General features: G+C 43.3%; 1 protein-coding gene across 35 annotated transcripts in view; it reads right to left on the bottom strand.

Moving 5' to 3' along the window:
• PTPN20 (protein tyrosine phosphatase non-receptor type 20) overlaps positions 1-20,166 on the bottom strand; it is a 113,158-nt gene extending 92,992 nt beyond the window's left edge. For 6 of the 35 annotated variants that reach the window (XM_070616065.1, XM_070616108.1, XM_070615972.1 and 3 more), the window contains exons 1-2: positions 20,004-20,082; positions 19,605-19,685 (exon numbers count right to left, since the gene is read on the bottom strand). Coding sequence is in view for 1 of the 35 variants with exons in the window: in XM_070615859.1 (XP_070471960.1) it covers positions 1,127-1,144 (18 nt within the window). In the remaining 34 variants the exon portion in view is untranslated. Of the gene's footprint in view, positions 1-1,126; positions 1,236-19,429; positions 19,458-19,604; positions 19,686-19,953 lie in introns of those variants that run through there. The other 29 variants (XM_070615894.1, XM_070615940.1, XM_070616081.1 and 26 more) reach the window with 18 other exon arrangements.
• Positions 20,167-26,994: the final 6,828 nt, after the last annotated feature.

Raw genomic sequence — 26,994 nt, 5'->3', positions numbered from 1 at the left:
AAGTCCTCCCATAGGATAAGCAGTTTTTTCTTTTCTAATCTTTGCCATAATAGGCCTGTAAGGTCATGTAACATTCCTCTCACTGCTTAAAACCTAGAGTATTTTTTATCTGGTCTTTCCATTAGCTACCTGCAAAAGAAATGGGCTTACCATAATCTGAATCTAAAAGTTAATGTTTTATATATTTTAAAGCTTTGAGATATAGGATGTTAGGAAAGATTATTTGAAACACAGAAGTAAGGCAGAAAGGTAGGCGGCACGTCCTTTCAATGTTATCTGAGGATGATACTTAACAGGCCCTCCCAAGGATTATTTATGTAGAGAAACTGTACTTTGTTCAAATCGTTGTTTAATGTTGATTAAAAGTCTTCGACTTAGTAAATTACATGTTAATTTACATTTCCAGTCATGATACAAATAATTTCTGTCTGATAGAAAAGGTAACACCAAAGATCCTTGTTATTGCCTGTCGGACACTAATCAGGCTCGTTCAACCCAACCTAGGATTCTTACTCTATTGGTTCAAGATGCCCATAAAAATCTAGACCCCCAAAATGTTCTCTGAATGACCTTTGCCACCTTCCTGGTTCCTTCATTAATTAATAAGTTGAATAAAATCTTTGACATGGTTTCATGTTTTGAAAATTCTACTTTGACAAAGGGAAAAAACATCTCTTTTTTAAGAGAAGGACAGCAGTGGCCTTGTGACTGGTACTGAGGTGACGGACGTCAGTGATGGAAGTAGACTTGAGAAGCTGAAGGCCTCACTGTTTACTGAGAACCACTAAGAATGACGCCCAAGCTTCTGCCTCCCAAACGCATGCTTGAAAACGTTTAAAGTGATACAATCCTAACTAAGGACAATTTAAATGAATTTCCTTTAGAAATGTTGTCAGATAATTCTGAGATACCCCTCAATAACTGAAGACACTCTTATTTATTTAAATATGCTATCACTGCATTCCACCAAGTAAACATGTGAATGGCCCTGCACCCAAATGACCTATTCTCTTTATATAAACACACACACACACACACACACACACACACACACACATATCAGTAAGCTCTCCCCAGCACACAGATGAGTAGACTGAAATCCATATTAATCCCCACCAACAGTCACCAGTCTCAAATCTTCCATAAAGCTCAGCAGTGCTTCCAGAGCAAAGAGCTTGGATCAAAAACACGTGCCTATTTCTGGTCTTTGTCAGTACAGTGAGCTTGAGATAACCCTACAGAAACACAAAATCGAACTGGGTGAATTTCTCTTCTCTTACATTTTATCTAGTGTTATCATAGAACAAACAGAAAAAAGAATATCAATATTAAGCTGATTAACGTTGAATTCAGTTTCTGAGTTGTAGCCACTGTAGTAAATCAGTAATAGTGACAAAGGTAAATTATATAATAAAAACAGAATCTTCACTCACTATAAAGCAAAAGAAAACTCTTCAGGAAATACAGCAAAAGCTCCCGCTGTGTCACCCACCTCCACCCATGCCTGGCTGAGGAAGCCCCGTCACTGCTTCCCCTATAATTTCCTGTTTTTATAATGATTTCTGGACTTGTCTCCCATAGTTGGACCATAAGCATCTTGAGGGCAGGAATTGTAACTTTTTCATTCGTGCATCTTCAGTGACTAGCACAATCTAGACACTCAAGAAATGTTCGATGGATTAACTAGGTAGTTAATTCCACGAAAGATGTGCGTGCATCGCCAGGGAATCTGCACAACCATGGCAAGACCTCTAGGAAGTCGTGGAGGTCAGAACTCTAAATTAAAGGCTTCCCTCTGACTCCCGGGGAAGGGGCTGCATAGTAGAAAATCAGGGAATTAACTCTGAGGGGGGGAAACCGAAAAAAAGCATTACTTGTTTTGGGATACAGTGCTGAGGACAGAAAAAAGCTCCAATACAGCACAAAGCGGTCCCATCTGATCACAGGAGGAAGAAAACACAAGGACTTGGTTTGCCCAGGCCACAAAGGCAGGACACTTCTCTTCAGGGGTTACAGTGACATAAAGAAGAGCCAATTAATACTGCACACAGTCTCAAATTCTCAGTTGGGGTGGTATTTTCAGTCTCTCTCAAACTCTCTCAAAATCAAAGCAGATGCTAACAAAGACCATTTCTTGGACTTTATGTAGGATGCAAGATGCCAAAATAGAGAATTTGAAATGACAAGCTCAGGACCTTCCCTAGAAATTCTGACCTCTAGGCCTGAGGCTGTTTGCAACTCATTTGCAAGTTCTCTCATGCCTCACTCTCTGAGACCCATGCTGGACAGGAGAGAAGGGAGTGAAAGAAACCCCAAATGCCCGACAGTGAGCAATCCTGCCCTACCTGAATCCACCTCAAGGAGAAGGGCTCCCTCCTGTGACATCAGTATTTCCTGTGGCTCCCAGTACAAGCTCCTTAGACTATTATTAATTATTTAGCATGTTTTACACCTTTTAAGAATTGTTGTCAGTTTCAAGCCAGCCCTGATGGCTGAGTGGTTAAAACTCAGCATGCTCTGCTTAGGTAGCCGGGGTTCAGTTCCCGGGTGCAGAACCACACCACTGTCTTGTCAGTAGCCATGCTGTCGCAGTGGCTCACACAGAAGAACGAGAAGAACTTACAACTATACGCAACTGTGTACTGGGGTTTTGGGGGAGGAAAGAAGAAACAAGGAGGAAGATCGGCAACAAATGTTAGCTTGGGGCAAATCTTTCCCTGCAAGAAAGATAACAAAAAGAGTTTCTCTTCATCCTAAATGTTCTTCCATTAAAAAAAAAAATTGTTGTTCGTTTACTTGTTTTTTAAAGGAATAGCGTCATTGCCTTTTCTGATTATAAAGATAACCAATATTCATGTAGAAAGTAAAGTTACCATTGAGAAATTACATTTTGATCAGTGGTTTATTGATCATTCTCTGTAATATGTGTGTGTGAGGGCTGGAGGGTGTGAGGCAGGAGCAGTGAAGTGCTAAAGGGCTGCTTTAAGAGCCACTGGCAGTCCTGGCCCACACAATCAGGCAAGAAAAAAGGAAGAAAGGTATTCAGCTTGGGAAGAAAAGAATGAAACTGTTTTTATTCATGAGATTAAAATTTTTGTACATAATTATACTTCAATAAAGCTGATTTTTAAAAAGCCATAAAAAGATAAATAATTTACCTTAATAAAAGTAAAATGTAAAAACAATCAAGTTATTAATGAAAGTTTAAACATTAAAAAAAAAGTTGCTACCCACCAACCATAGAAACGAGAGAGAGCTGTCACCCCTCACGGGTCCACATCATGCTGCTGGTGTTAAAAGCCTTGGAACCTACATCAACAATGCTTGTCACCCGAAGCCCAGGGGCCGACATAGTTACCATGAGCCACACTCTGAGCAAACGTTTTTTCAGTTAGTATAACGGCATTAGTAAAAATAACTACTCGCTAAAAATATCGTCTTAAAAGGCTTCCATTTTCTGGATGCTTCTGCTATTTTGGTGCCAAGATAAACAACTGTCTACTGTTTGTTTCATTCATGACATAAATTGCTTTGGCATGTTCCCTCAAACCTCCTGAACGTCAGGTCCATCTGTCTGTCCATCTGTCTTCTTCCTTTCTCCTTCCCTCCTACCTCCCTCTCTCTCTTTTGGAAGTATGCCAGTAAAGGCATGAGAGTCTTATTTCAAAATATACAGTTCTGTACCTCTACTCAGTAGGCCTTCGCTTGCATAACCTGAAGAATTACTTATCCATAGGGCAAACAGCTGAATCTTTCCCATAACTGAGATCGCGTCGCTCAGGAACAAACGCACATTACATATGTGTGCAGACACGAGTAGACATAGCAGGCCTATGAGCTTGCCACGCTCAGAAAGGCCCAGTTGCAAGGCTGGCCTTTGGCTGCCACCTGGGAACATGCCCAGTAAAACCTTTCCTAAATGATGTGAGTGGCTCACTGTGCCTAGACTGTGAAACAACGTGGCGCATGCTGAACGCCTGCTTTCTTCTGGGCGTCTAGAACTTCAGGGACTGCCAGCAGTCACGCAGGCTCTGTGGGCCTCCATGACTGACTCCCGAGAAAGACCCTGGACTCTTAGCCTCGGATGAGTTCCCTGGTAGACAACACTTCACACAGGTTGTCACAACTTGTTGCTGGCGAGATTAAATGCATCCTGTGTGACCCCACTAAGAGAGGGCTCTGGGAAGCTTGCACTGGTTTCCTTCTGCAAAGGACTGAATGCTGCGTCGCTCCAAAGTCCATATGTTGAAACTCTAATCCCAGTGTGATGGCATTTGGAGGTGGGGCCTTTGGGAGGTAATTAGGTCATGAGGATGGAGCTCTCAAAAATGGGATTAGCGCCCTTCTAAGAGGCCAGAGAGCTCGCCAGCTCTCTTTCTGCCATGTGAGGACACAACAAGATGACAGTAGTAGTGTGCAAACTGGAAGAGAGATCTCACCAAAACCTGGCCATGCTGGCACCTGATCTTGGACTTCTAGCCTCCAGAACTGTGAGAAATAAATGACTATTGTTTAAGCTACTCAGTTTATGATATTTTGTTACAGTAGCCCAAAGAGACTAAGACAAAAGTTGGTACTGAGGAGCGAGGCTGATGGCCTAGTGGTTAAAGTTCGGCACTCTCACGACTTCAGCGGCCCAGGTTCATTTCCCAGTCACAGAACCAGGCTACCTGTCTGTTAGTAGCCATGCTGCAGTGGCAGCTCACACAGAAGAACTAGAATGACTTCCAACTAGAATATGTAACTACATACTGGGGCTTTGGGGAGCAAAAAAAAAGAGGAAGATTGGCAATAGATGTTAACTCAGGGTGAACCTTTGCTGGAAAAAACTTCGTCCTGAGCAGTGGGGGTGCCGCTGTAACAAATACATGATGCAGAAGCAGCATGGAGCTGGGTGCCAGGAGGCTGGAAGAGTGTTGGGTGCATGCTGGAAAGGCCTAGATTGCTGTGAACACATTTAAAGGCAATTCTGGTGAGAGCTCAGAAAGAAACAAGGAGAGCTTTGGAGAAACCTCCCGTTTCTTAGAGAACGTGTAAGTAACCATGAACAGAACGTTGGTAGAAATATGGACGGTAAAGGTGATGCTGATGAGGTTTCAGACTGAAATGAAGAACATGTCACTGGACACGGGAAAGGATCAAGTACAAAAAGTGGACATATGCAAACACGTGGAGCACTTAAGAAGAGTGACAGAAACTACTTTAAAACGTCAAATGGAAATGCTAGGAATAAACAATAATATCAGAGATGAAGAATTTCCTAGATGGGCCTATCTGAAGACTGAACACAGCTGAGGAAAGAGACTGCAAACTCGAAGATAGGTCAACAGAAATTATCCAAAATGAAACAAGCAGAAGATGGGTGAAAATCAGAAGATCATTCAAAAGTTATGGAACAATACCAATTGGCCTAATTTATGTATAATAAATAATAAATCAAAGAGATAATAAATAATACAAAGAGATAACTGAGAAATTTCCAAAATTAATCTATGATAAAAAATCACAAATCTAAGAAACATACAGAACCCCAAGCAGGGCCAAAAAAACCCCAAAAAATCCTACATACATCATAGTCCAAATGCTAAAAAACAAAGATATAAGGAAAATCTTGGAGGGAACTAGAGAAAAAAAAATTATATACAGAGGAACAAAGAAAAATTATAGGAGACTTCTTAGCAGAAATGATTCAAGCCAGAAGAAAACAGAGTGACATCTTTAAAATGCTGAAAGATAACAACTGTCATCCTAGAATTTGATTTCCAGCAAAAACATCTTTCAAATATGAGGTCTAAACAAAGAATTTTTCAGAAAAATAGAAAAAAAACCCCTGAAAGAATTCACTGTCAGCATACCTGCACTGAATGAAAGAAATGTTAAAGGAAGTTCTTCAAGAAGAAGCAGCATGATACACACGGAAATTTGAATCTACACAAAAAATGTGGAAAACACCAGAAATGGTAAAAATATAAAAGACTTTTTCTTATTTCTAATCTCGTTAAAAGATAATTGTGACTTCTGGTTCAGCTCCAACATGCAAAGAGCTAGGAAGCCATCACTCCCATCCTCAGAAGAAAAAAGCTGAAGAAACTAAAAACCAATGACTTTTCTTAGATCCATCGGAAAACTGAGGTTGCAGAGCAAAGGCTGCAGAAGGTACCAGAGCCAGGAAGAAGTCGCAACAATTAAACAGTAACATTGACAAAGTGCTGCAGGCTCAGTGTGGACTATTTTGAGAGTTAAAAACCTCCGAGGTGGGGGCTGGTCCCGTGACCGAGCGGTTAAGTTCACGCGCTCCGCTGCAGGCGGCCCAGTGTTTCGTTAGTTCAAATCCTGGGCGCGGACATGACACTGCTCGTCGAACCATGCTGAGGCAGCGTCCCACATGCCACAACTAGAAGAACCCACAACAAAGAATATACAACTATGTACCAGGGGGCTTTGGGGAGAAAAAGGAAAAAATAAAATCTTTAAAAAAAAAAAAAAAAACCTCCGAGGTGAAGGTGGTCAAAAGTTACTAACTTCCAGGTATAAAATGAGTAAGTCCTGGGGGCGTGACGTCCAGTATGATGACTATAGTTAATAAGACTCTACTGTGTATTTGAAAGCTGCTAAGAGAGTAGATCTTAAAAGTTCTCATCACACACAAAAAAATTGTAACTATGTTATGAATTTATTAATATTCATAATATTAATTAGACTTATTGTGGTAGTCATTTTGCTATATATCTACATATAAGAATCATTATGTTGTACACCTGAAACTAATATAATGTTATATGTCAATTATACCCAACTTTTTTAAAACAGGCAAAAAGACACTCACCAAAGGAGGTAAAGAAAGTGCCAATAAGCATGTCACAATATCGCAACACCATTAAATAACAGAAAAACACAAAATAAAATTGCAGTGAGATAGCACTACTCCCCAGCTAGAAAGCTCAAAATTAGAAAGGCTAAAAATTACAAGAGTTGGCAATAATTTGGAGAAATTACATGTTGGATATGGTTTGGAGAAACTATGTATTCTCATTCTCAGCTGAGGAATGTAAAATGGTACAAATACTTGTAAGCAGAGTTTGGCAGTTTTTCCTTACAGGAAACATGTACTTACCACAGAAGCAACGTGTTCACTCTTAGATACTCAACCAAGAGAAACGAAATCTCAGATGCATAAAGGCTTGTCCATCAATGTTCACAGCAGCTCTGCTCATAATCACGCCAGCCTTCAAACAGCCTGCACGCCCCTCATTGGGTGAACGCATAATCATATTGTTGAACGAAATACTCTTCCAAAATAAAAAGAAGTGAAGTGGGAAAAAAAAAAAAACAACCCTACGGGTCTCGACTTAAAGGGGCTCCCACACTCACATGGATTTTACCTCCAGAAACTCTACCAGGTTCTCATGGGAAAAAATGGAGAAAATTACCCTTTGTTCCAGACAGGGGGAGGGAAAAGTAACCATTTTGCAACACACCTAGAGCATTGTCCATAAGAAAGACCTGCTCTCCAAGGAAAAGTTCTTGACTGGAGCCTTATCTGACCTGGAGGAAGGGTAACTGGTCATCTCTAGCCATCCTGTCTTATGTAAGGGGAAATAAAGAGACTAAGAAACACCTCTGAATGTCACATTCCAAAGACTCAGGCCCACTAACAAATTAAGATTTAATCATAAGATTATACAATGCTTCTCTTCCTCAAAACCTACCACAACAACTGGGCTTCAGTATATTGGCGATGGATTATAAGTGAACAAGTTGCAAGTCACAAACTCTATTTAAGAAGGAGTTCTTAGGGAAACCCAAAGACAACAGAGGTGGGGAAAGAAAAAATGAAACAAGGACACTAAAAGAAACTGCAGCCCCTAGCACCTGCAGCTACAGAAAATATTAAACAGAGCCCAGCTTCTAGCCAGAGGAACATAAAACCTCACTCTAAGGGGCTAAATATCTCAGTTCCTATTACCCAATACACCATGTTTAGCTTTCAACAAAAATTATAAAGCAATGCAAACAGCAAACAAAAACCAAAAAACACCTTACCATCTGAAGAGGCAGAAGAAGCATCAGAACCAGACTCAAATATGGTGAACATACTGGGATTACCACATAGAGATTTAAAATAACTAAAGGTTCTAATGCAAAAAGTAGATAATGTGCAAGAACAGATGGGTAACACACACAAAGAGAAGAAACTCTAAGAAAGAAGAAAAAGGAAATGCTGGAAACCAAAAACACTGTAACATAAAAGAAGAACACCTTTGATGGGCTCATCAGTAGACGGACGTGGCTGAGGAAAGAACCAGCGAGCCTGAAGATACGTCAACAGAAACTTCTCAAACTAAAGAGAAAGATAAAACGAAGTGGAAGAAAACCCAGAACAGGATATACAAGAACTACTGGACAATTTTAAAAGGTGTAATATACCATAATGGGAATACCAGATGGAGAAGAAAGGAAGGAAGAAAAGGAGAGAGGGAGGGAGGGAGGGACAGGACAGAAATATGTGAAGTAAAAATGGTGGAGAATTTTCCAAAATTAATAACAGACACTAGAGCACAGATCCAAGATGCTCATAGAACAGCAAACAGGATAAGTATCTGACGCATATCATATTCAAACTGTAGAAAACCAAAGACAGAGAAATTCCTGAAAGAAGTCAGAAGGTAAAATACCTTACCTATAGAGAAACAAGGATAAGAATTCCGTCAGATTTCTCATCAGAAACCATGCAGGCGAGTAGACTACAGACTGGCATATTTCACATGTTGAAAGAAAAAACTACCAACTTAGGATTCTGTACCCAGTGAAATTATCCTTCCAATGTGAAGGAGAAATAAAGACTTTTTCAGACTAACAAAAATTGGGGGACTTTGTCACTGGCAGACCTGCCTTGAAGGAAATGTTATCAGAAGTTCTTCAGAGAAAAGGAAAATTCAGAAAATCATGGTCAGAAACCAAGATCTACATAAATGAAGAATATCATAGAAGGAATAAATGAAGGTGAAATAGAATCTTTTATTTTTCTTATTCTTAACTGATCTAATAAATAACTTTTCAAAGTAATAGTAGAAACAATGTATTGGGTGATTATAGCATATGGATGAGTGAAATGAATGACAGCAATGTTGTACGGGACAGGAGGGAAAAAGTGGAACCACTGCGTTATAAGGTAACTGCAGTACCCATGAAACAGCACAGCACTATTTGAAAGCGTACTTACACTAATTGTAAATATATACTGCAAAAACTAGGGTAACCAATAAAAACATTAATAATTTTTTTAATTAAGAGGAGAGAAAATGATTTAATTGATTGTAAAAATAATCAATTAAAATCAGTGAAGGCAGAAAAATGGGGGAATATAAAGAAACAAAGAACAAGTACAAGAAGTAGAAAACAGTTATAAATACAGTAGACATTAACCCAACTATGCTAATATCACTTTAAATGTGAATACTCTAAATATATTCATGTCAGAGTAGATTTTTTAAAAAGACCAAAATATAGTTGTCTACAAGAAGCCCACTTTAAATATAAATACAAATATAGATTAAAAGGTAAAGAAACAGATGCAGCATGGTAACACTAATCAAAGGAAAGCTAGCATGTCTATATTAACCTCAGGCAAAGCAGATTGTAGAACCAGGAAAATTACCAGGGGCAACAAGTGGCATTACATAATGCTAAGTGGTCCGTTCTCCAAGATGACATAACAATCCTTCACATGTATGCACCCAAGAACAGAGCATCAAAACTTGTGAGGTCAAAAGCAAGAGAACTACAAAGAGAAATGAACAAACCCATTATTACAGCTGTAGACTTCAGCGCCCATCTATCAGTAGTGGACAGATTTAGCAGGCGGAAAGTCAGTAATGACGCAGTTGAAGTGATCAACACCAGCAATCAACTGTATCCAGTTGATGTTTATCAAATACTTCATCCCACAACAGCAGAATACACACTCTTCTCAAGCTTACATGGGACATCCACCAAGACAGGCCACATCTCAGGCCTTAAAGCACACTCTAACAAATTTTTAAAAAACAAAAATCATACAAAATATGATCTTAGACCAGAGTGAAATTAAACTAAAAATAAAAACAGAAGGATAGCTGGGGATTAAACAATGTGTGACTAAATAATACACAGGTCAAAGAAGTCCCAAGAGAAACGGAAAAATATTTTGAACTAAATGAAAATGGAAATACAACTTATCAAAATTTGTGAGGTGCAGCAGAAACAGGGCTTACAAAGAAATTTATAGCACTGAATGCATATATTAGAAAAAAGAAACATAAAATCAACAACTAAGCTTCCACCTCAGAAAATTAAAGAGCAATGTAAGCATAAAGAAAGCAAAGAAAAGAAATAATAAAAATTAGAGCAGAAATAAATGAAATTGATAATAGAAAATCAATAGAGAAAATCAATGAAACCCAAGTCTGGTTCTTTGTAAAGATAAATATAATCAATAAACCAGGGTAACCAAGAAAAAAAGTAAGACAACACAAATTACTAATATCAGAAATGAATGAGAGGTCATCAGTACTGATTTCATGGACATTAAAAGGATAATTAAGGAATATTATGACGCCCCAACATTTAGTAACTTAGATTAAAGAGACCAATTCCTCCTAAGACAGAAACTACTAATACTCACAAAAGAAAAAGCAAATCATCTGAATAGGCCTATGTCTATTAAAGAAGTTGAATCAATAACTAATAACCTTCTAATATGAAAGCACCAGATCCAGACAGTTTCACTAGTGAATTTTACCACCATTTAAGGAAAAAAAAACATACCACTCCTCTCAAATCTCTTCTGTAAAATAGAACCATAGAGAAATCTTTCTAACAATTCTATGAAGCCAGCATTGCCCTACCACCAAAACCAGAAAAAGACATTAGAAGAAAGAAAAACTACTGGCCAACATCACTCATGAACAGAGATACAAAAGTCTTCAAGAAAAAGATTAACAAATTGAATCCAGCAATGTATAAAAAGAATTACACACCATGACCCACAGACTTTATTACAGGGATGCGAGGTTGGTTCAACATTTGAAAATCAATAAAGGTAATGCAACAAAACAAAATAAAAATGAAAAATCATATTATCATATTGACATATGCAGAAAAAGCATTTGACAAAATCCAAATTCCATTCATGATAAAAAAAAAAACTCTCAGAAAACTAGACTAGAGGAGAGGAATTTCTTCAACTTGATACAGAATATCTACAAAAAATCTACAGGTAACTTAATGGTGATAAACTGGATGCTTTCCTCTAAGATGGGGAACAAGGCAAGGATGTCCTGTCTCACCACTCCTATTCAAGATCCTATTAGAAGTCCTAGCTAATGTAGTAAGACAGGAAAAGGAAATAAAAGGCATATAGATGGGGAAGAAACAAAACTGTCTTTATTCTCAGATGACATGATTGTCTATGAAGAAAATCCCAAAGAATCAACAACAACAACAAAGACAAAGTACAACAACAAAGACTCCTGGAACTAATAAGCAACCACAGCAAGGTTGCAGGATACAAAGTCAATATACAAATCTCAATTCCTTTCCTATATACCAGCAATGAACAACTGAAACTAGAAATAAAAAAACACAGTACTATTACATTAGCTTCCTCTAAAATAACGTACATAGATATAAATCTAACAAAATACGTACAGGATATATATGAGGAACTCTACAAAACTGATGAAAGACAGCAAAGATCTAAATAAATGGAGAGAGATTCCATATTCCTGGAGAGACAGACTCAATATTACTAAGATCTCAATTCTTCTCAATGTGATTTATAAAGTCAATGCAATCCCAATCAAAATCTCAGCAAGTTGTTTTGCAGTTATCAACAAATTCATTCTAAACTGTATGTAGAAGGGCAAAAGATCCAGAATAGCCAGCACAACACTGAAGAAGAACAAACTCGGAACACTGACACTATAAGATTTCAAGATTTACTACAAAGCTACAGTAATCAAGACAGCATGGTTCTGGTGAAAGAACAGATCAAGGGAACAGAATAGAGAGCCCAGAAACAGACCCACACATGTACAGTCAACTGATCTTTGACAAAGGAGCAAATGCAATTCAATGGAGAAAGAATATTCTTTTTGACAAATGGTATTGAAACAATTCAACATCCATATGCAAAAAAAAAATATATATATATATACACACACACATAAACCTTATGCTTTCACAAAAATTAACTCAAAATTGGATCGCAGGCCTAAATATAAAACACCAAACTATAAAACTTTTAGAAGATAACTGTAGCAGTGCCCAACAGCTACCATAACAAAGTATCACAAACTTCATGGCGTAAAAGAAAAGAACTCTTAAAGCTCAACAGTTAGAAAAAAAAAAAACCTGATTTAAAAATGGAGCAAAGATCTAAACTGACACCTCACCAAAGAAATGGCAAACAAGCATATGAAAAGATGCTCAACATCATATGTCATTAGAGAACAGCAAATTAAAACAATGAGATGTTACTAAATACCTATCAGAATAGCTAAACTCAAAAACACTGACAATACCAAATGCAGGTACGGATGTGGATTCATTGCTGGGAACACAAAATGGGACAGCCACTCTGGAAGACAGAGCAGCAGATTCTTACAAGTTAAACACAGCACAGCTCCAGCATCTGTACTGCTGGGTATGCACCCAATAGATGTGAAACTGATGTCCACACAAAAACCTGCATTCAAATGTGTACAGCTGCTTTATCCACAATCATCAAAAACTTGGGGGAAAAAAACTGGAAGCAACCAAGATCTACTTCAACAGTTGAACAGATAAACAAATTGCAGTATCCACACAATGGAATATTACTCAGTGATAAAAAGAAAAGAGCTATCAAGCCATAAATAGATGTGGAGAAACCTTAAGTGAAAGGAGTCAGTCTAAGAATTGACCTGTATGAGTCCAACTTTATGACAAGTCTCTTATCAGATACATGTTCTGCAAACATTTTCTTCTGGTGTGCGGCTTGTCTTTACTCTCTTAACAGCATCTTTCACAGAACATAAATTTTTAATTTTAATAAAGACCAACATAAATTTTTTCTTTCATAGATCATCCTTTTGGTGTCGTATCTAAAACTCACTGCCAAAACCAAGGTCACCTAGATTTTCTCCTGTGTGATTATTGTGGGTCAATTCTGTACCGAAAAAGATATTTTGAAGTCCTAACCCCAGTACCTGTGGATGTGACCTTATTTGGAAACAAGTTCTTTGCAGATGGAGCCAAGTTCAGAAGAGGTCCTAATCCAATGACTGTTGTCCTTAGAAGACAAGGGAAATTGGGACAGAGGAAGAAATCCATGTGATAACAGAGGCAAAAACTGGAGTGACATGCCTCCAAGCCAAGGAACACCAAGGACAGCTGGCAACCACAGGAAGTTAGGAAGAGGCAAGGAAGGGTCCTTCCTGGACCCACCTCTGTTTTTTAAGCCACCCAGCTTGTACCTCTTGGCTATGGCAACCCTAGGAAACTAATACAATTTTTGGTGCAAGAAAGTATAGTGCTGCCGTAATAAATACCAAAAAAAGTGTGGAAGTGTCTTTGGAATTATGTAATGGGTGAGGCTGGAAGAGTCTTTAGGCACATGATAGAAAAAGCCTAGATTGCCTTGAAAAGACTGTTGGCAGAAATATGGACGTTAAAGGCGTTTCTGGTGAGGGGTCAGAAAGAAAAGAGGGAAATGGTGGGAAAAGCATCTATGGTCTCAGAGAATACCTATACCATCAAGAACAGACTGCTGTCAGAAACATGAATGTTAAAGACTCGTCTGGTGAGGCTTTAAAAGGAAACGATCACTATCTCATTGAACACTGGAAGAAAAGCGATCAGTGCACTAACTTGGCTGAATTATTTTCTCTTATTGGGTAGAAAGTCAAACTTGTAAGTAATGAACTCAGATATTTAGGGGAAGAGATTTCGAAGCAAGGTGCAAAAGATGCAGCCATGGTTTCTCCCTGCTGCTTATAGGAAAATGCAAGATGAAAGAGATAAACTGAGGGAGGAACTGTTGAGCAAAAAGCAACCAACACTTGATCTGGAAAATTCTCAACCTACCCAGGACGTGCTCTGGAAAAGGACTAAGGGTGTGGCTGGACAAACTTCAACCAAAGAGATTGTGTGTGTGACTCATGGATCCAGTCAGCCCTCAGGAGAAACACTGCCAGCTTGGACTGAAGGGGACAGAGCCAGGACGAAACGAAGGAAGTTTTGGTATTGCTGTGTTTAGGACTTTCTTGGGAACCGTGACCCCCTTTATCTTTCCAATTTCCCCTTTTGGAAGAGGAATGTCTATCCTATCCCATACCATTGTATTAAAGACGGAGATAAAATGTTTCCTAGGTTTCAAGAAAAACAGATGGCTATGAATTTTGCCCCAGTAGACACCATATCCAGTTCTCATCATCTAATTTAGATGATTTAGAAGATGAGCTTTGGGACATTTTGAGTTGATATTTTGATGAGATTTTCGACTCAGAGTTGATGCTGGAAGGGTCAAGACTCTGGAGGATGTTGAGATGGAGTACATGTACTCTGCACACAGCAAGAACGTGACTTTGGGGGGTGGAGGGAAGGCTGTTTTGGTTTGAATTGTGTCAACCAACTGAATTGTGACGCCAAGGACTGCCAGCAACCACCGAAAGATGGGACGAGGCGAGGAAGGACCCTCCCCATAGCTTTCAGAGAGAGCACGGCCCTGCTGACACCCAGATTTCAGACTCTAGCTTCCAAAAGTATGGAAGAAGACATACCTTAGCACACTAGGTGCTCAAACCACAAAAGAAAAACTGGTAACTGGACTCATAAAAATTAAAAACTTCTGCTCTTCAAAAGATAGCATTAAAAAAATACAAAGACAGGCCACAGAATGGGAGAAAACACGTATCAGAAAAAGGACTTGTATCCCAAACATATAAGGACCCTTATAACTCAGACAGAAGAAAAACAACCCAATTTTTTTAATGGGCAAAAAGACTTGAAAGACACTAGACCACAGAAGAAACACAAATAGTAAATAAATATATGAAAAGATGCTCACCACCACTGGTCAACAGAAAATGCAGAAGAAAACAATAATGAGATACCACTACATACCTACTGTTGTTAGTGCCCTTGTGTTGACACCGACTCCTAGCGACCCTGTGCCCAGGAGAGCAGAGCCCTGCCCGGTCTTTCCGCACCATCCTCTCACCTTCTGGTGCTGCATCAGATAATGCTCCACTGCTGTTCACAGGGTTTTCACGGCCATTGATTTTGGAAGTGGGTGGCCAGGTCCTTCTTCCTAGTCTGTCTTAGTCTAGAAGGTCTGCTGAAACCTGTCCACCAGGGGTGACCCTGCTACTTGAAATACTGGTGGCAGAGCTTTCAGCATCACAGACCTATTAGAATGGCTAAAATGAAACACACACACACACACACAATACAAAGCGGTTCTGGCGAGGCTGTGGAGCAACTACAACTCTCAGGCATAGCTGTTAGGGTCACTCTACTCATTACCCTGCTTTATTTTTCTTAAAAGCACTTTTCACTACCTTCAAGTTTGCTTATGTATGTAAGTTCATATGTATCTGCTCCACTGCTCCATATGTACCATTACTGTCAGTCTCCCTCAACATAAGTGCCATGAGGCTGGTGACTTGGTCTGTCTTGTCACCATCTGTCATCTCAGCACCAAGAAGAATGGCACAAAGTAGGCACTCAACACATATTTATAGTTAAATTTGAAGGCAGGAAGGAGCAGAAAGGACACTAAGATAAGTGAGTATATGGAGGCAAGGAATCCAGTCACCGCCCTCTACAGAGGGACAACCTGCTGTTGTAAAAGAAAATGAATTTCGACCACCAGGAGGCTGCATGGGGTAACGAAGGGAGTGCCCATTTCAGGCGCACATCAGAATTACCTGGAGAGCTTCGCAAAGTCCTGATTCCAAGCCATACCACACCAATGAAGTCAGAATCTCTGAGAATGGGGCCCAAGCAGTGGTCCTTAAGGTCCCCCAGGTGATCCAGCTGTGCAGCCAAGGCTGAGAGCCACTGAGGAATGGAAACTGGGCCTCGAAGCTGTACACACCTGTGTGCAAATCTTGGGCAAGCGACTGACGTCCCTCAGCCTGAAAATTCTCACCTACCAAGTGGGCATGATATACATCTCCCAGAGTTGCTGCATGGGAGGGAGGGAAATCTTTCTGATTATTCATACCAGTGACTCTCACGCCTGGCTGCAGGGTAGACTCACCCAAGAAGCTTTTTAAAAAATACCAATACCAAATATCCAGACCATGCCCAGGCTAATTAAATGAGAGTCCCCGGGGTGGGTCCAGAGCATCAGTACTTTTTTAAAAGCTAACTGAACAGTCAGGGCTGAAAAGCACTGATTTGCACTAATGATAACCCACGCTAGCTGCTCATCCAAGCCACTCGGGGAGCTCCTAAAAAATAGATTGATTCCAGAACCCTGCCATGACTTATTGATCCAGAATCTGTGGAATTGGAGCCGGTCATTTTGCAAAGCTTCATAAAACTCATAAAACTCCCTCCTGGTGATTCAGCTGCAAACCCAGTGAGAACCACTCCTTTATACCATGCGTTTACTCTCCCTGTCCTGGATCATTAGAACTTCCACCGGCCTCCTGTGCCAAGTCTGTCCAGTGGCTTTTAATCAGTAACTGAGGCCACACATCACAGTACATCTAAGTTTTACAGATCTTTTCAGAGCATTTTCACGTGCAGCCCACTGACCCACATCATTTACCATACGCTGTGCCCAGCCCCTGCTGTGTAGTTCATCGGCCTTTCTCCAAATACCTCCAAAGGGCTGCCGATTTGGGGTTGGCAAAATGGCATCACACTGCTCCCCAAGCCTTATTTCCCTTTAAGTGGTAGGCAATGCCAGGGCTAATGAAATGAACCCCACTAGTCCAGTGACTCTGAATGAAGTCCAAGTTGTTTTCCGCACCGAGAAACAAATTGTTATGTTTGCTTCCCACAGAGAGAGAATAGAATTGAAGGAAACAAAAGTGACCCCTGAGTTAGGAGCATCCACAGAGCGCCATGCAATTCTCAAACTCTGCCCAGACACCATGGCAGGACCCTCAGGGAACGATTTTAGGGGAGTCAATCAGTACACCATACCACCACGGCTGCACTACCAGACAGCGGACAACAGCAGCACTGAAACAAGCAGGCTCTAGTTCAGGCTTACTGAGTCTATTAACTCATGGGATCTTCACAAGAACCCTAGCAGGCAGGACTGTTACTATTCCCATCTCACAGATAAAGAAACAAAGGCACACAGAGGTTATACGATTTGCCCAAAGTCACATAGCTAGTAAGCGGCAGTTTTTGAACGCAGGCACTCTGCTTCCATTTGTTGCCTTATCTACTCCAGTAGAGTGCAGACGAGTGACAGCCAAGCAGTCTTTAAAAAAAACTTAAAGTCAGCAGCAGAAACTGGAGATCAGGCTATGCGTACCCTGGGCAAGTTACTTAACCTCTCTGAGCCTCTTTTTGCATCTGAAAAACAAGGATAATAATAGTGCCTGCCTCACAGAGTGGAGGTGAGGGTTAGACACAATTGTGCATGCGGGGCACTTTTAAGAGGTGTCACTGGGAGCCATTATTATTATTTGAATCATGACACAGCCCAACTGGTCAGGAAGAACTAATAACCTTTTAAACTGAAGATTTCCCCTAGTGATCTTAGATCTGTAGATTCCCAGTACATCGGGTGCAATATGAAATGCGGTAATAAAAGATTTTCACAGAAACTCAAGAACTGCCACTATGACAAACCCCCCCTCCCCCCGCCCCAAGGCCATCCAGTCCAAGTCTAGGATGTCTGACAATGGAGAGTTCTATTTGCTATAGTTTGGCTCTTTTAGCAAACATCCTCGATTATCAAGCTGTATGAATGTAACCGCACAGGAGCCAGACTTCCCAGTAGCTGCAAACGGCAGCGGCCGCTGGTTTGACTGGAGAACACGTCACAGGAGATCCTGTCTAGCAGTAAATGTCAGCCCTCCGCACTGACATTTATACAAAAAAAAAAAAAAGAGAGAGAATTCAAACAAAAATGGTAACATCCATCACGTGCTTGCCACCGTCTTAAATGCTTTCCATGCATGATCTCACTTAATCCTCAGGACACCCTTCCAAGCTTGAACATTCCCACAGAAAACCACACAACCCCCTGGCTGATCACGCTTTAAACTCAGGATGACACATCCCACATGGGTAGTCCACACTGCCTGGCAATGCCACCCCTTTCCCTAGTGAGTGGGCTTTCCCACTCTCCAGAAGGACTCTGTCACATGTCTCTCCTCCCAGTTCTCACAGCTCTTGTCCTCTCCCCCACTGTCCTTCCTCTCAGCCAGTGACTGCCTTCACAGACAGACGGTGCCTCTATCCCTGTCTGCCTCTGCACCCACTGACTCAGCTTCCCCTCTACTGACAACACAATAGGTATTCCTGCTCATTTCAAAGCCAGCTACCCTCCCGTTCTGGGGTCTCCTCCCCTCTCAGTTGTTCAAGGCCCTACACCTACAATGCTTCCTCCTCTCATCTGCATTTCTCCCTTTCTATGAGTTCAATCCCCCTGGCATATAAACATATTCTAGTTTCCTCTATCATAAAAAAAAAAAAAAAAATTCCACTTGACCTTAATGCCCCGCTACTCCATTAAAGTTGTTAAAATTATTAAAATCCTCCTAATTGCCAGATCCATCTTACACAGTAGCACTCACCACAGTGGCCCACGACTTCCGCCTTTTTTGGCTTCCCCTCCTCTTGTGTACACTCTCAACCGAGGTGGTTTCATCCAGACCCTTAGTTAAAATACCATCTCTGTGGTGATGATTTTAAAAACCAGCTGTAGCCCTCACATTGGCCAGATCTTCACACTCAAATTTCCGAAGGCCTACTTGACATCTCGACTTAAAAATCCACTAGGTGATTTCTGTCACGTATATTTTACCACAGTCAAAAAACAAATCTACCAGATGATTGACAGATGGAGACAGGGATGGAGGGAGGAACAGATATATGAAAACAAAAGTGTAAGTAAGTGTTAATGCAAGGATCCAGGTGGCGAGCATAGAGTTAACTGTAAAATTCTTTCCAACTCTACTGTTCGTGAGTTGTGTGCTGGAAAAAAACCCACTAGGCATCTCAAACCTGACATATTCAAAACATAATTCCAGATTCCACCCCTTCCAAAAATGAAACCTACCCCCCACCTCCGGTTTCCCCCTTCTCGTTAAAGGGCAAGGCAAAAGTCCAGGACTCAGCCCTGAATGGCCATCTCCCACGTGGAATATAAGTCCATGAAGGCCAGGACCTTGCCTATCTTGTTCATCGATATTTCCAACTTCTAGAACAGTACCTGGCACGCAGGAGGTGTTCAAAAACAGCTGTTGAATTAAATGAGGAATTAATGCTCTGTTTCTCTCTAGGCCTCTCAATCCTCACCGGCCCTGAGAACGGACTTCTTGGCCTCCAAGCCTCCCCAGCCCAGGCGAGGGGAGCCCACGTCTTAGGACCTGCTTACGGCTTCTTACCAATCATATCAGCTCCATGCTCCTCAACCAGAGTTCAAGGCCTTTCTTTACCACAGAGCCAAGGTGTTTCCCGTCCCAGACCTGTCACACACAGGGACCACAACATATGTCACAGTACGGCCGGGCATCACACTGCGCAGGCCGAGTCTGCCCCCAGGCTTCAGCGGACGCCGGCCTCACTCCGCCCAGGGCTCGCCCGACCCCAGCCCAGGCAGGCCTCCTGATGTCCCGGGCCCCGGGCCACTCCTTCGTCCCCTGGGCATCAGTGGCATCTTCCTCTCGGGACCACTGCCCGGGCTGGGGTCAAGTCTGCCTTGTCACCCCGCAGCGCTCCCCTCCTCCGTCTCACCTGGCCGCTCCCCCGCCACCTGCCGGCCCGCCCGCCCCAACCGCCCATACCCGCCCGCCGCAGCCCAGCTGCCCAGTTGGGTCGTCCAGGGAGCCCGCAGGCCCGGCCGGCCGGCGCCGTCCAATCCCCGCGGGGCCCGAGAGCCTGCGCACTGCAGCTCTGCTTGTCCTCCGAGGCACCGCCCCGCCCACCGCGGACCCAGAGGTGGAGCACAGGTGGCCGCTGGTTCCCCGCCCTGTCCGTGGCCCTCTCCCAGGCCAGGCTCATAGTGCCCCCCACTCTCTGAGTCATGCCTAATCCTGAACCCCTGAGGACTGTGTCCTCTGGGGGTGATCACCTGGTTCACACGTGTCGCTAAGCCCCCTCCCGAGTCCCAGAGGTGCCGAGGTAGGAGATGGGTTTGCAGTGTCCGAGTGTGCCCGGCCGGGTAGAGTAGGCACTTTGGACAGGATAGACTTTTGCAGAAGGAGTCACTTGCCTGTGCCAGACTGTGAGGTCAGTTGGCTACCAGGTCCGTTGAGACAGTTTCAGCTAGGGTGGTCAGTGTAGGGGGAATCCAGGGGGTAGAAATTGCCTCAGTACCTGAAGCCAGAATCTTTTTATCTCGACCAGCACGCCTCTCTTCATCTGGTCCTACCGGAACTACCCTGGTGGGTCCAGTTCCCTTGAAGGCATAATGAGACCTGCCTCACTCAGCCCACAGCCTTCCGTGTTGCTCCAAGGAGAGACCATATTCTTGAGCTGAACTGGAGCTGAGCACCACGCAACCCCAGGCCCTTGCTCCTCAGTGCAGGCCTGGTCTCACTCTGGTCCTCCAGCCCAGGCTTCAGCTCTGCCTCTCCTTGTCCATTCTCCAGGCCCCCTTTCTAGCCCAGCTGAGGAGTCGCTCAGTGGTCCCCTCCTTGCTGACCCCAGACACCACCTCCTGGTGTCCTGTCTGGCCCTTCCCTCTCTGAAGATCCCTGGGGAAGCTCAAATGGGGAAGCAGAGTGACCAACACAGAGAAGTCAAGCTGATTCTGGAATCTCACGGTCTGCATCCCTGCCCCTGGTCTGTGCTCTCATCCCTGGACTCCCTCTGGGATGGACCCTGAGGGCCAGGCAAATGCCTGCTCTCTGCTGAGGTGGGGCCCATCTGCCCCTTTTCAAGTGCGGGAATTTACTGCCAAAATGGCCCCTCATCCCAAGCCACGGGTCTTAGACACAATCAGAGAGGACTCATGAGGGCCTCCCAGACCCCAGTGGACAGCTCACACCCAGGATCTCAGGACCAAAGTCACTTCTTCACAATCCTCAAGGCCCATGATCAGTTCAGGGTTTTCTAAACCTGGCTTTGGGCCAGGGAAGAACAGATAACTAAGAACAAGAAACACTGACAGAAAGAAAAGAACCCCGTCAGTGACAGCACCCTTCCACAGGATCCACCATGGTATGGGCCTCTGTTTTGCAGCCCGGTTTATTTTTGGTTGGTGTTCTTCACGCCTGGCACCACCAAGTGCAAGTGGATAAGGACCGTGAGCTTAGAAGCAGCTGTGGGGCCTTTTCTGTGTGTTACTTTCTCTCTGCTCAGCTTTGAAACACTTCACATAAAAGACTCTATAAAAATAAAATGTGGAAAGTCGAAGGCCAATAAAAATCCCAGTGGAGGCCGAAAACTATTTTATTTAAAGAGCAGAAGGACATGCAATTACCTCGTTGTGAATTCCTGGCTCTCTAGTCCCTCGGCCTGGTACATGGTAGATGCCCAATAAATATGAATTGATTGGTCCACTCACAGAGCTTCAACCAGCCCATCGCTCTGCATGGGCACACCACAAGGAGGAGACTCCTTAGCCTTCCATGGGAGAGTGCTGCTAAGTCGGCAGGAGAGCCTGCCACAAACTCTTGTGTGTGAATGTCCTGCCTTCCACTCCCAGCTCTGCTTATTAACAGTAAAATCATGAAGTGGCAGAAAGCGAACTGCAAACACTGCCAAATTCTAAGAGAGGAGCTGGATTCTTGCCTTTCAATCCTCCTGTATTACCAGTTGGTCTCTGTGAAGCCCTGGGCTTTGCAGCAAGAATACAGATGTGGCCATCTTATTGCGTCTGCATGCGGGAGATGACTTCTTTGTTTCTTTCCAATGCCCTTCAAACGCAATGCCCAGGTGCATTTTTTTCCTGGGCCCTTGCATGTAAAATCTTGGACAGGTCCATAACTTTGAGCACCTGGAACAGTCTCATTTCAGTGTAAGACTCCCTCTGACTTCTTATCTGTTAGGTTCTCTCCGCCTGGAGGCCAGGACTCCTTTGAGCTGGAAACAGGCACAGGAAATGGGCATGTCAGTTTCCCCTTTCTCACTGAGCATCACCCTCACATCCTACCCTCCAGACTCAGCATCTGACACCTCTGCAATGGGAATCCAGCACTGGGCCCTCTGTGCTCGGCGAGTATTTACAGCTGGCTGTTTGTCCTGAGAAAGGATCTTGTGGTTTCCCCAAGAATTCTCCTGGGAGAGGTCTCCAAGTGCAACCCCATTGCCTGGGTGATGTTGCCTCTGGCCAGCTGTTTACAACGCCCTCCTCCGCTCCTACCTTCCATGGGCCCACCCCAGGGTACCAATGTGTTTATGTAGTTTGGGTCATGAATAAAGGTTCCAGGCAAATGGGTAAGTGGAGGCCAAAATGCAGACTTGGTTTTGTGCCCCAATGAGGGGCTTCTCAAAGGGAAGAAGAGCCTTTTACCTTCTACCTCCCAACTCAACAAGGAACTATTACCTTCATGTAATTCATTAGCCACGGGAAGGTGCCTATGTGTGATTCTCGCCAATGCATCCTCTGTGTGTGCTGAGGCTCTGGATCTCTCTCTCTGTGGGTCCACACCATCCCTGCTTGTTTTTGGGCGGCTCCAGGCTGTGCCCTGCCCATAGGTCCACCCGGCTATAAGAAAGGCTTACACGTCCTTACTCTACCAAGGGTGTCAGCAGTTCACCCCTGGGGCAGTCCTCGTTCTCTCTGTTCTCCCACCAGGCATGTTGTTTCAGCCATCACCTCTCACCTTTAGATTGCTCAGCTACGGGTCAGACACCAAGCCCTTGTGTTCCCCACCACCACCGAATTGCAGGAGACATATGTCAAGCCTTATGAATTCTTCTCTTAAAGTTCCTCTCCTGTGGGCAGAAGTGAAGGAGAAGCATTACCCTCTCTCCCCCCTTCCCCCACCAACGAGGGGAAACAGGTGTGGAAGGGAAATACCGTGGCATTCCAACAACTCTTTTCAGAGGAATTCTCCATTCCTGGCTTCCTTACCCTCTAAATCCTTATAAGACCGTGGGTGGGCGATCACCAGTGCTGCTGGCTTGCCAGAGGAGGTGACTCTTAAAGCATGAGTAGATGTCAATTGAATGAAGACGGGAGAGTGTGCTACATGGATATGACTGGCACAGAGAAGCATAGGAGGGAACGTGAGAGAGCATGGCATGTTCTGGGGTCCTATATGCGGCTCCAAAAGATGGCATGAGATAGAGTTTGAGGGATAGTCAAGAGATGGAATTGGAATTGGAGAACCGGGCTGTAGCCAGATCCTGGGGTGTTTTGTGTACTATGCTGTGGAATTTGAATGCTGTCTTATAGGATTAGCCATCAAAGGATATAAACAAGGGAGTCCATGTTTTTATTTGTCTCTTAGCATGCTGTCTTCGGGAGTGGTGTGGAGAGGCACGGTGAAAGAGGAGACTTTTTTGGTGAGAGCTAAGAACGTTGATATGCAATGTTTAGAGAATCTTCCAGAGTAAAAGAATTTCTCACTTTTTCTCGTCTCTCAAAGTCTTTCTAATACAGTCTGGAAAGCCACTCATTCTCCCCATTCTGCCAAGTCCTTAAGGAGGCATCGTGACTGAGAGAGAAGGGCATGGGCTTGATTCCAGAGTGACCCGGGTTTCAGTACCACTATTGTGACCTCAGACAAATTACTGAATCCTCTCTGAGTCTCAGTTTCCTCATATATAAAAATGAACCTAATAATATGTGAGTCAGAATAAACCGGATTGCGCTGCTAGGATAAATGAACCTCAAATCTTAGTCACTTAGAGCAGTAAAGGTTTGATTCTTGCTCTCAGGACATATCCGGTGCTAGTCGTCTAGAAGCTCTGCTCGCGCCCCCTGACTTCAACTCGCAGGCTGGTGGGGCACCCAGATTCTCCCACATTGTGATCACTGTGGCCGATGGAAAGGGAGCTGGGAGGGCTCCACAGTTAAATGCCCCAGTCTGGAAGTGGCTCACATTACTTCTGATCACAGCTGTTTGGTCAGAACAAGTCACATAGCCCCGCTCTACCGCCAAGGAGCCCTGTGTGACCACCACAGATACCCAACCCACGGGGCTGCGGTAGAGGGTAAACGTGGTTTACAAACACAAACTTCCTGGCACAGAGCTTGAAACGTAGCAGGTTCTGACAAAGCTCTTCCATCAAGAGTAGTCTCTACCCACAGGTATAGTTAAGACTCCCCGCTTCTCACTGAGCACTTTAGGAAAAGGATTGTATCCTCACTAACACAGGTGGACAGTCAGGCTTCTGGTTCAAAATGATAGAAGGAAATTTCAAAAATTCCAGTAAAGGCAAGCCTGGTAGGGAAACAGAAATGCAAAAAGATCGGGTTTGGCGAACGTCTCTGTCTTTGAGTCATAGACTTAGAGGGCCCCCAAGGATAGAATTGGGAGAAAGGCAGTTAATTTATATAAGTTAGGAGGTTTTGGCTGCAAGTCAAACCGGCTTAAACATGAGTAGATTGATGGCGTGAGAACGCCAAGTCCCACTGTAGGGTAGGGTTCCAGGTGGATCCATTCAGCAACTCAATTATGTCAACCAGGACCGAGACTCGTTCCATATTTTTGCCCTGTTATCCACAATGTTGATTTCATTTGGCTTCATCTTAAGACTGGTTCTCTTGCAGTCAAGGTAAGGCTTTCAGAAGCTATCCAGTGGAGTAGATAAATAACCGCTTTCTGGAAACTTTCCCAAAGATGCATGGGGAACTACTTGAAAGTTCCTGCAAAATATCTGCTTATATTTCACTGGCTTAAATTTAATCATCAGTTCTATCACTAGCAAAAAGAATTGCCTTTAATCCAACTGGGTCTTACCCTGGCAGAAAGGAAAGGATGCTGAATAAACAACTAATGGTCTACTCTGTAGGCATCGAGAATAAGGAGGTTTGGTTTTAGGAACTGATTTGGAGATAGAAAACTTTGACTGCTGATCTCAGCAATTTCTTATCAAAGAGATGGGGCGTGGTGGTAGGGCGTGTCTGTCAATCAATGAGGAGTCTGATGAAGAAGGACAGAGGAGACACCACATCCTTCTCTCTCCTTCCCTCATCCATCCACACCCATGAGATGTGTCCATTTACACTTACCTTTAAACTGCCCCCCACCTGCTGCTCCCTTTATGTGTTAAGAGTTTCATAGCATAGCTGTCTTTAGGGTCCGTTTTGCAGAATCTCTCATATAGAGAGCCACACCTTAGCATTATTTTGAGTCCCCGTAACTGTACCCCTTGCAACGGAATTCAAGATGACCCTGCCTTACTGAAAATATCCCTCTGGAGTACCTCATATCCAGAGATGTCTCAAATTCAAAATATACAAAACCAAAGTGATCATCAAATGTGATATTCCTCGATAGTCCCCATTTCAGTCGATGGGCCCACCATTCCTTCTGATCTGGGAATCGGCTGTGGTCTCCAAGGTGACCTGATTACTTCTTGGCTCTCCCAGCCCCTAGACCAGACTAATCTTTCTGATGAGAGTTCTGATTACAACAAATACCTGCTGAAAAGCCAAGTTTAGTTCACACTCTGTGCCCATCCCATCTCCTTCCTGCCTCTCTGCCGCCTGCTCACTCTGTCACACGGGGCCATCTTCGTTGCCTCCTCCCCGTGCCCCTCAGTGCTTACACGACTCCTCTGAGAGGAAGGCCTTGATACCCCATCCCCATCCCTCCCCTCAGGCAGGATTAATGTTTCCTCCTGGGAAAAACCCCTATTTTCTCTACACCACTTACCTCTATACCATCATTACAGCATTATTCCCATTGAGTATAGCGATGTGTTTGCAGTTTTCCTCCTTCGCAGGTTGCAGGCTGCTGGGGGCAATCACCATCCACACCCATCCTATCCCCTGAGCCCCACCCAGAGCCTGCTGTGCAGTAAGTGCTCGGTGAATGGGTGTCAAACTGAAAACAGGGCAGAGGCATGTAGAGCTGTTCCAGTAGTCTTCTCGTTTTCTCCATGATGGACTCTGAAGCTGAGTTCTTTATTCTGCAGCAGAGACCTGTGTAGCTGAAGGACAGAGCTGTAATTTATGAAAAAATACTACAAGTGCCACGGTCGTGGCAGTGATTATGTAGATGGGCTGCTGTTCAGACACAGTGAGCAGCGGAGGCTGAGCACGCTCACTCTCGGTCAATGGTTGGGTCCCTTTCTGTAGACCCCGCCCTGCCAATGTGTGGAGCAGCCATGATGGTGGAAGCAGAGTATGGAGGACCATTTTTTTTAAATAAACTTTTTATTTTGAGATAATTATAGATTCACATGCAGTTATAAGAAATAATACAGATGACTCCCTGTCCCCTTTACCCAGTTTCTCCCAATGTAACATCTTACAAAACTAGTACAATACCACAACTGGGATACTGACATTGATGCAATCCCAGCCTCTTGTGCAGATTTTCTGTTTTACTTGTACTCGTGTGTGTGTATTAAGTTCTACACAATTTTATCACATGGGTATTCATGTATTAACCACCACAGTCAAGATACAGAACAGCTCCATCACCATCAGGATCCCTCCTGACGCCCTTTTATAACCACACCCACTTCCGGCCCACCTGCCCCCCCCCCCCCCCCCCGCTACCCTGCTCGCTCCTTAAACCTACAGTAACCATGAACCTATTCTCCATTTCTATACCTTTGTCACTTTGACTTCCTTTGATTTCCCCTTTAGCATTTCAGACAAGTCACCAATATGTGAGCAACACAAGTCTATTAGGTATCTCCTTCTTTCAT

Source organism: Equus przewalskii, chromosome 1 (assembly GCF_037783145.1).
Source record: "Equus przewalskii isolate Varuska chromosome 1, EquPr2, whole genome shotgun sequence".
Lineage (NCBI taxonomy): Eukaryota > Metazoa > Chordata > Mammalia > Perissodactyla > Equidae > Equus > Equus przewalskii.
This window is presented reverse-complemented; position numbering and strand designations above follow the sequence as displayed.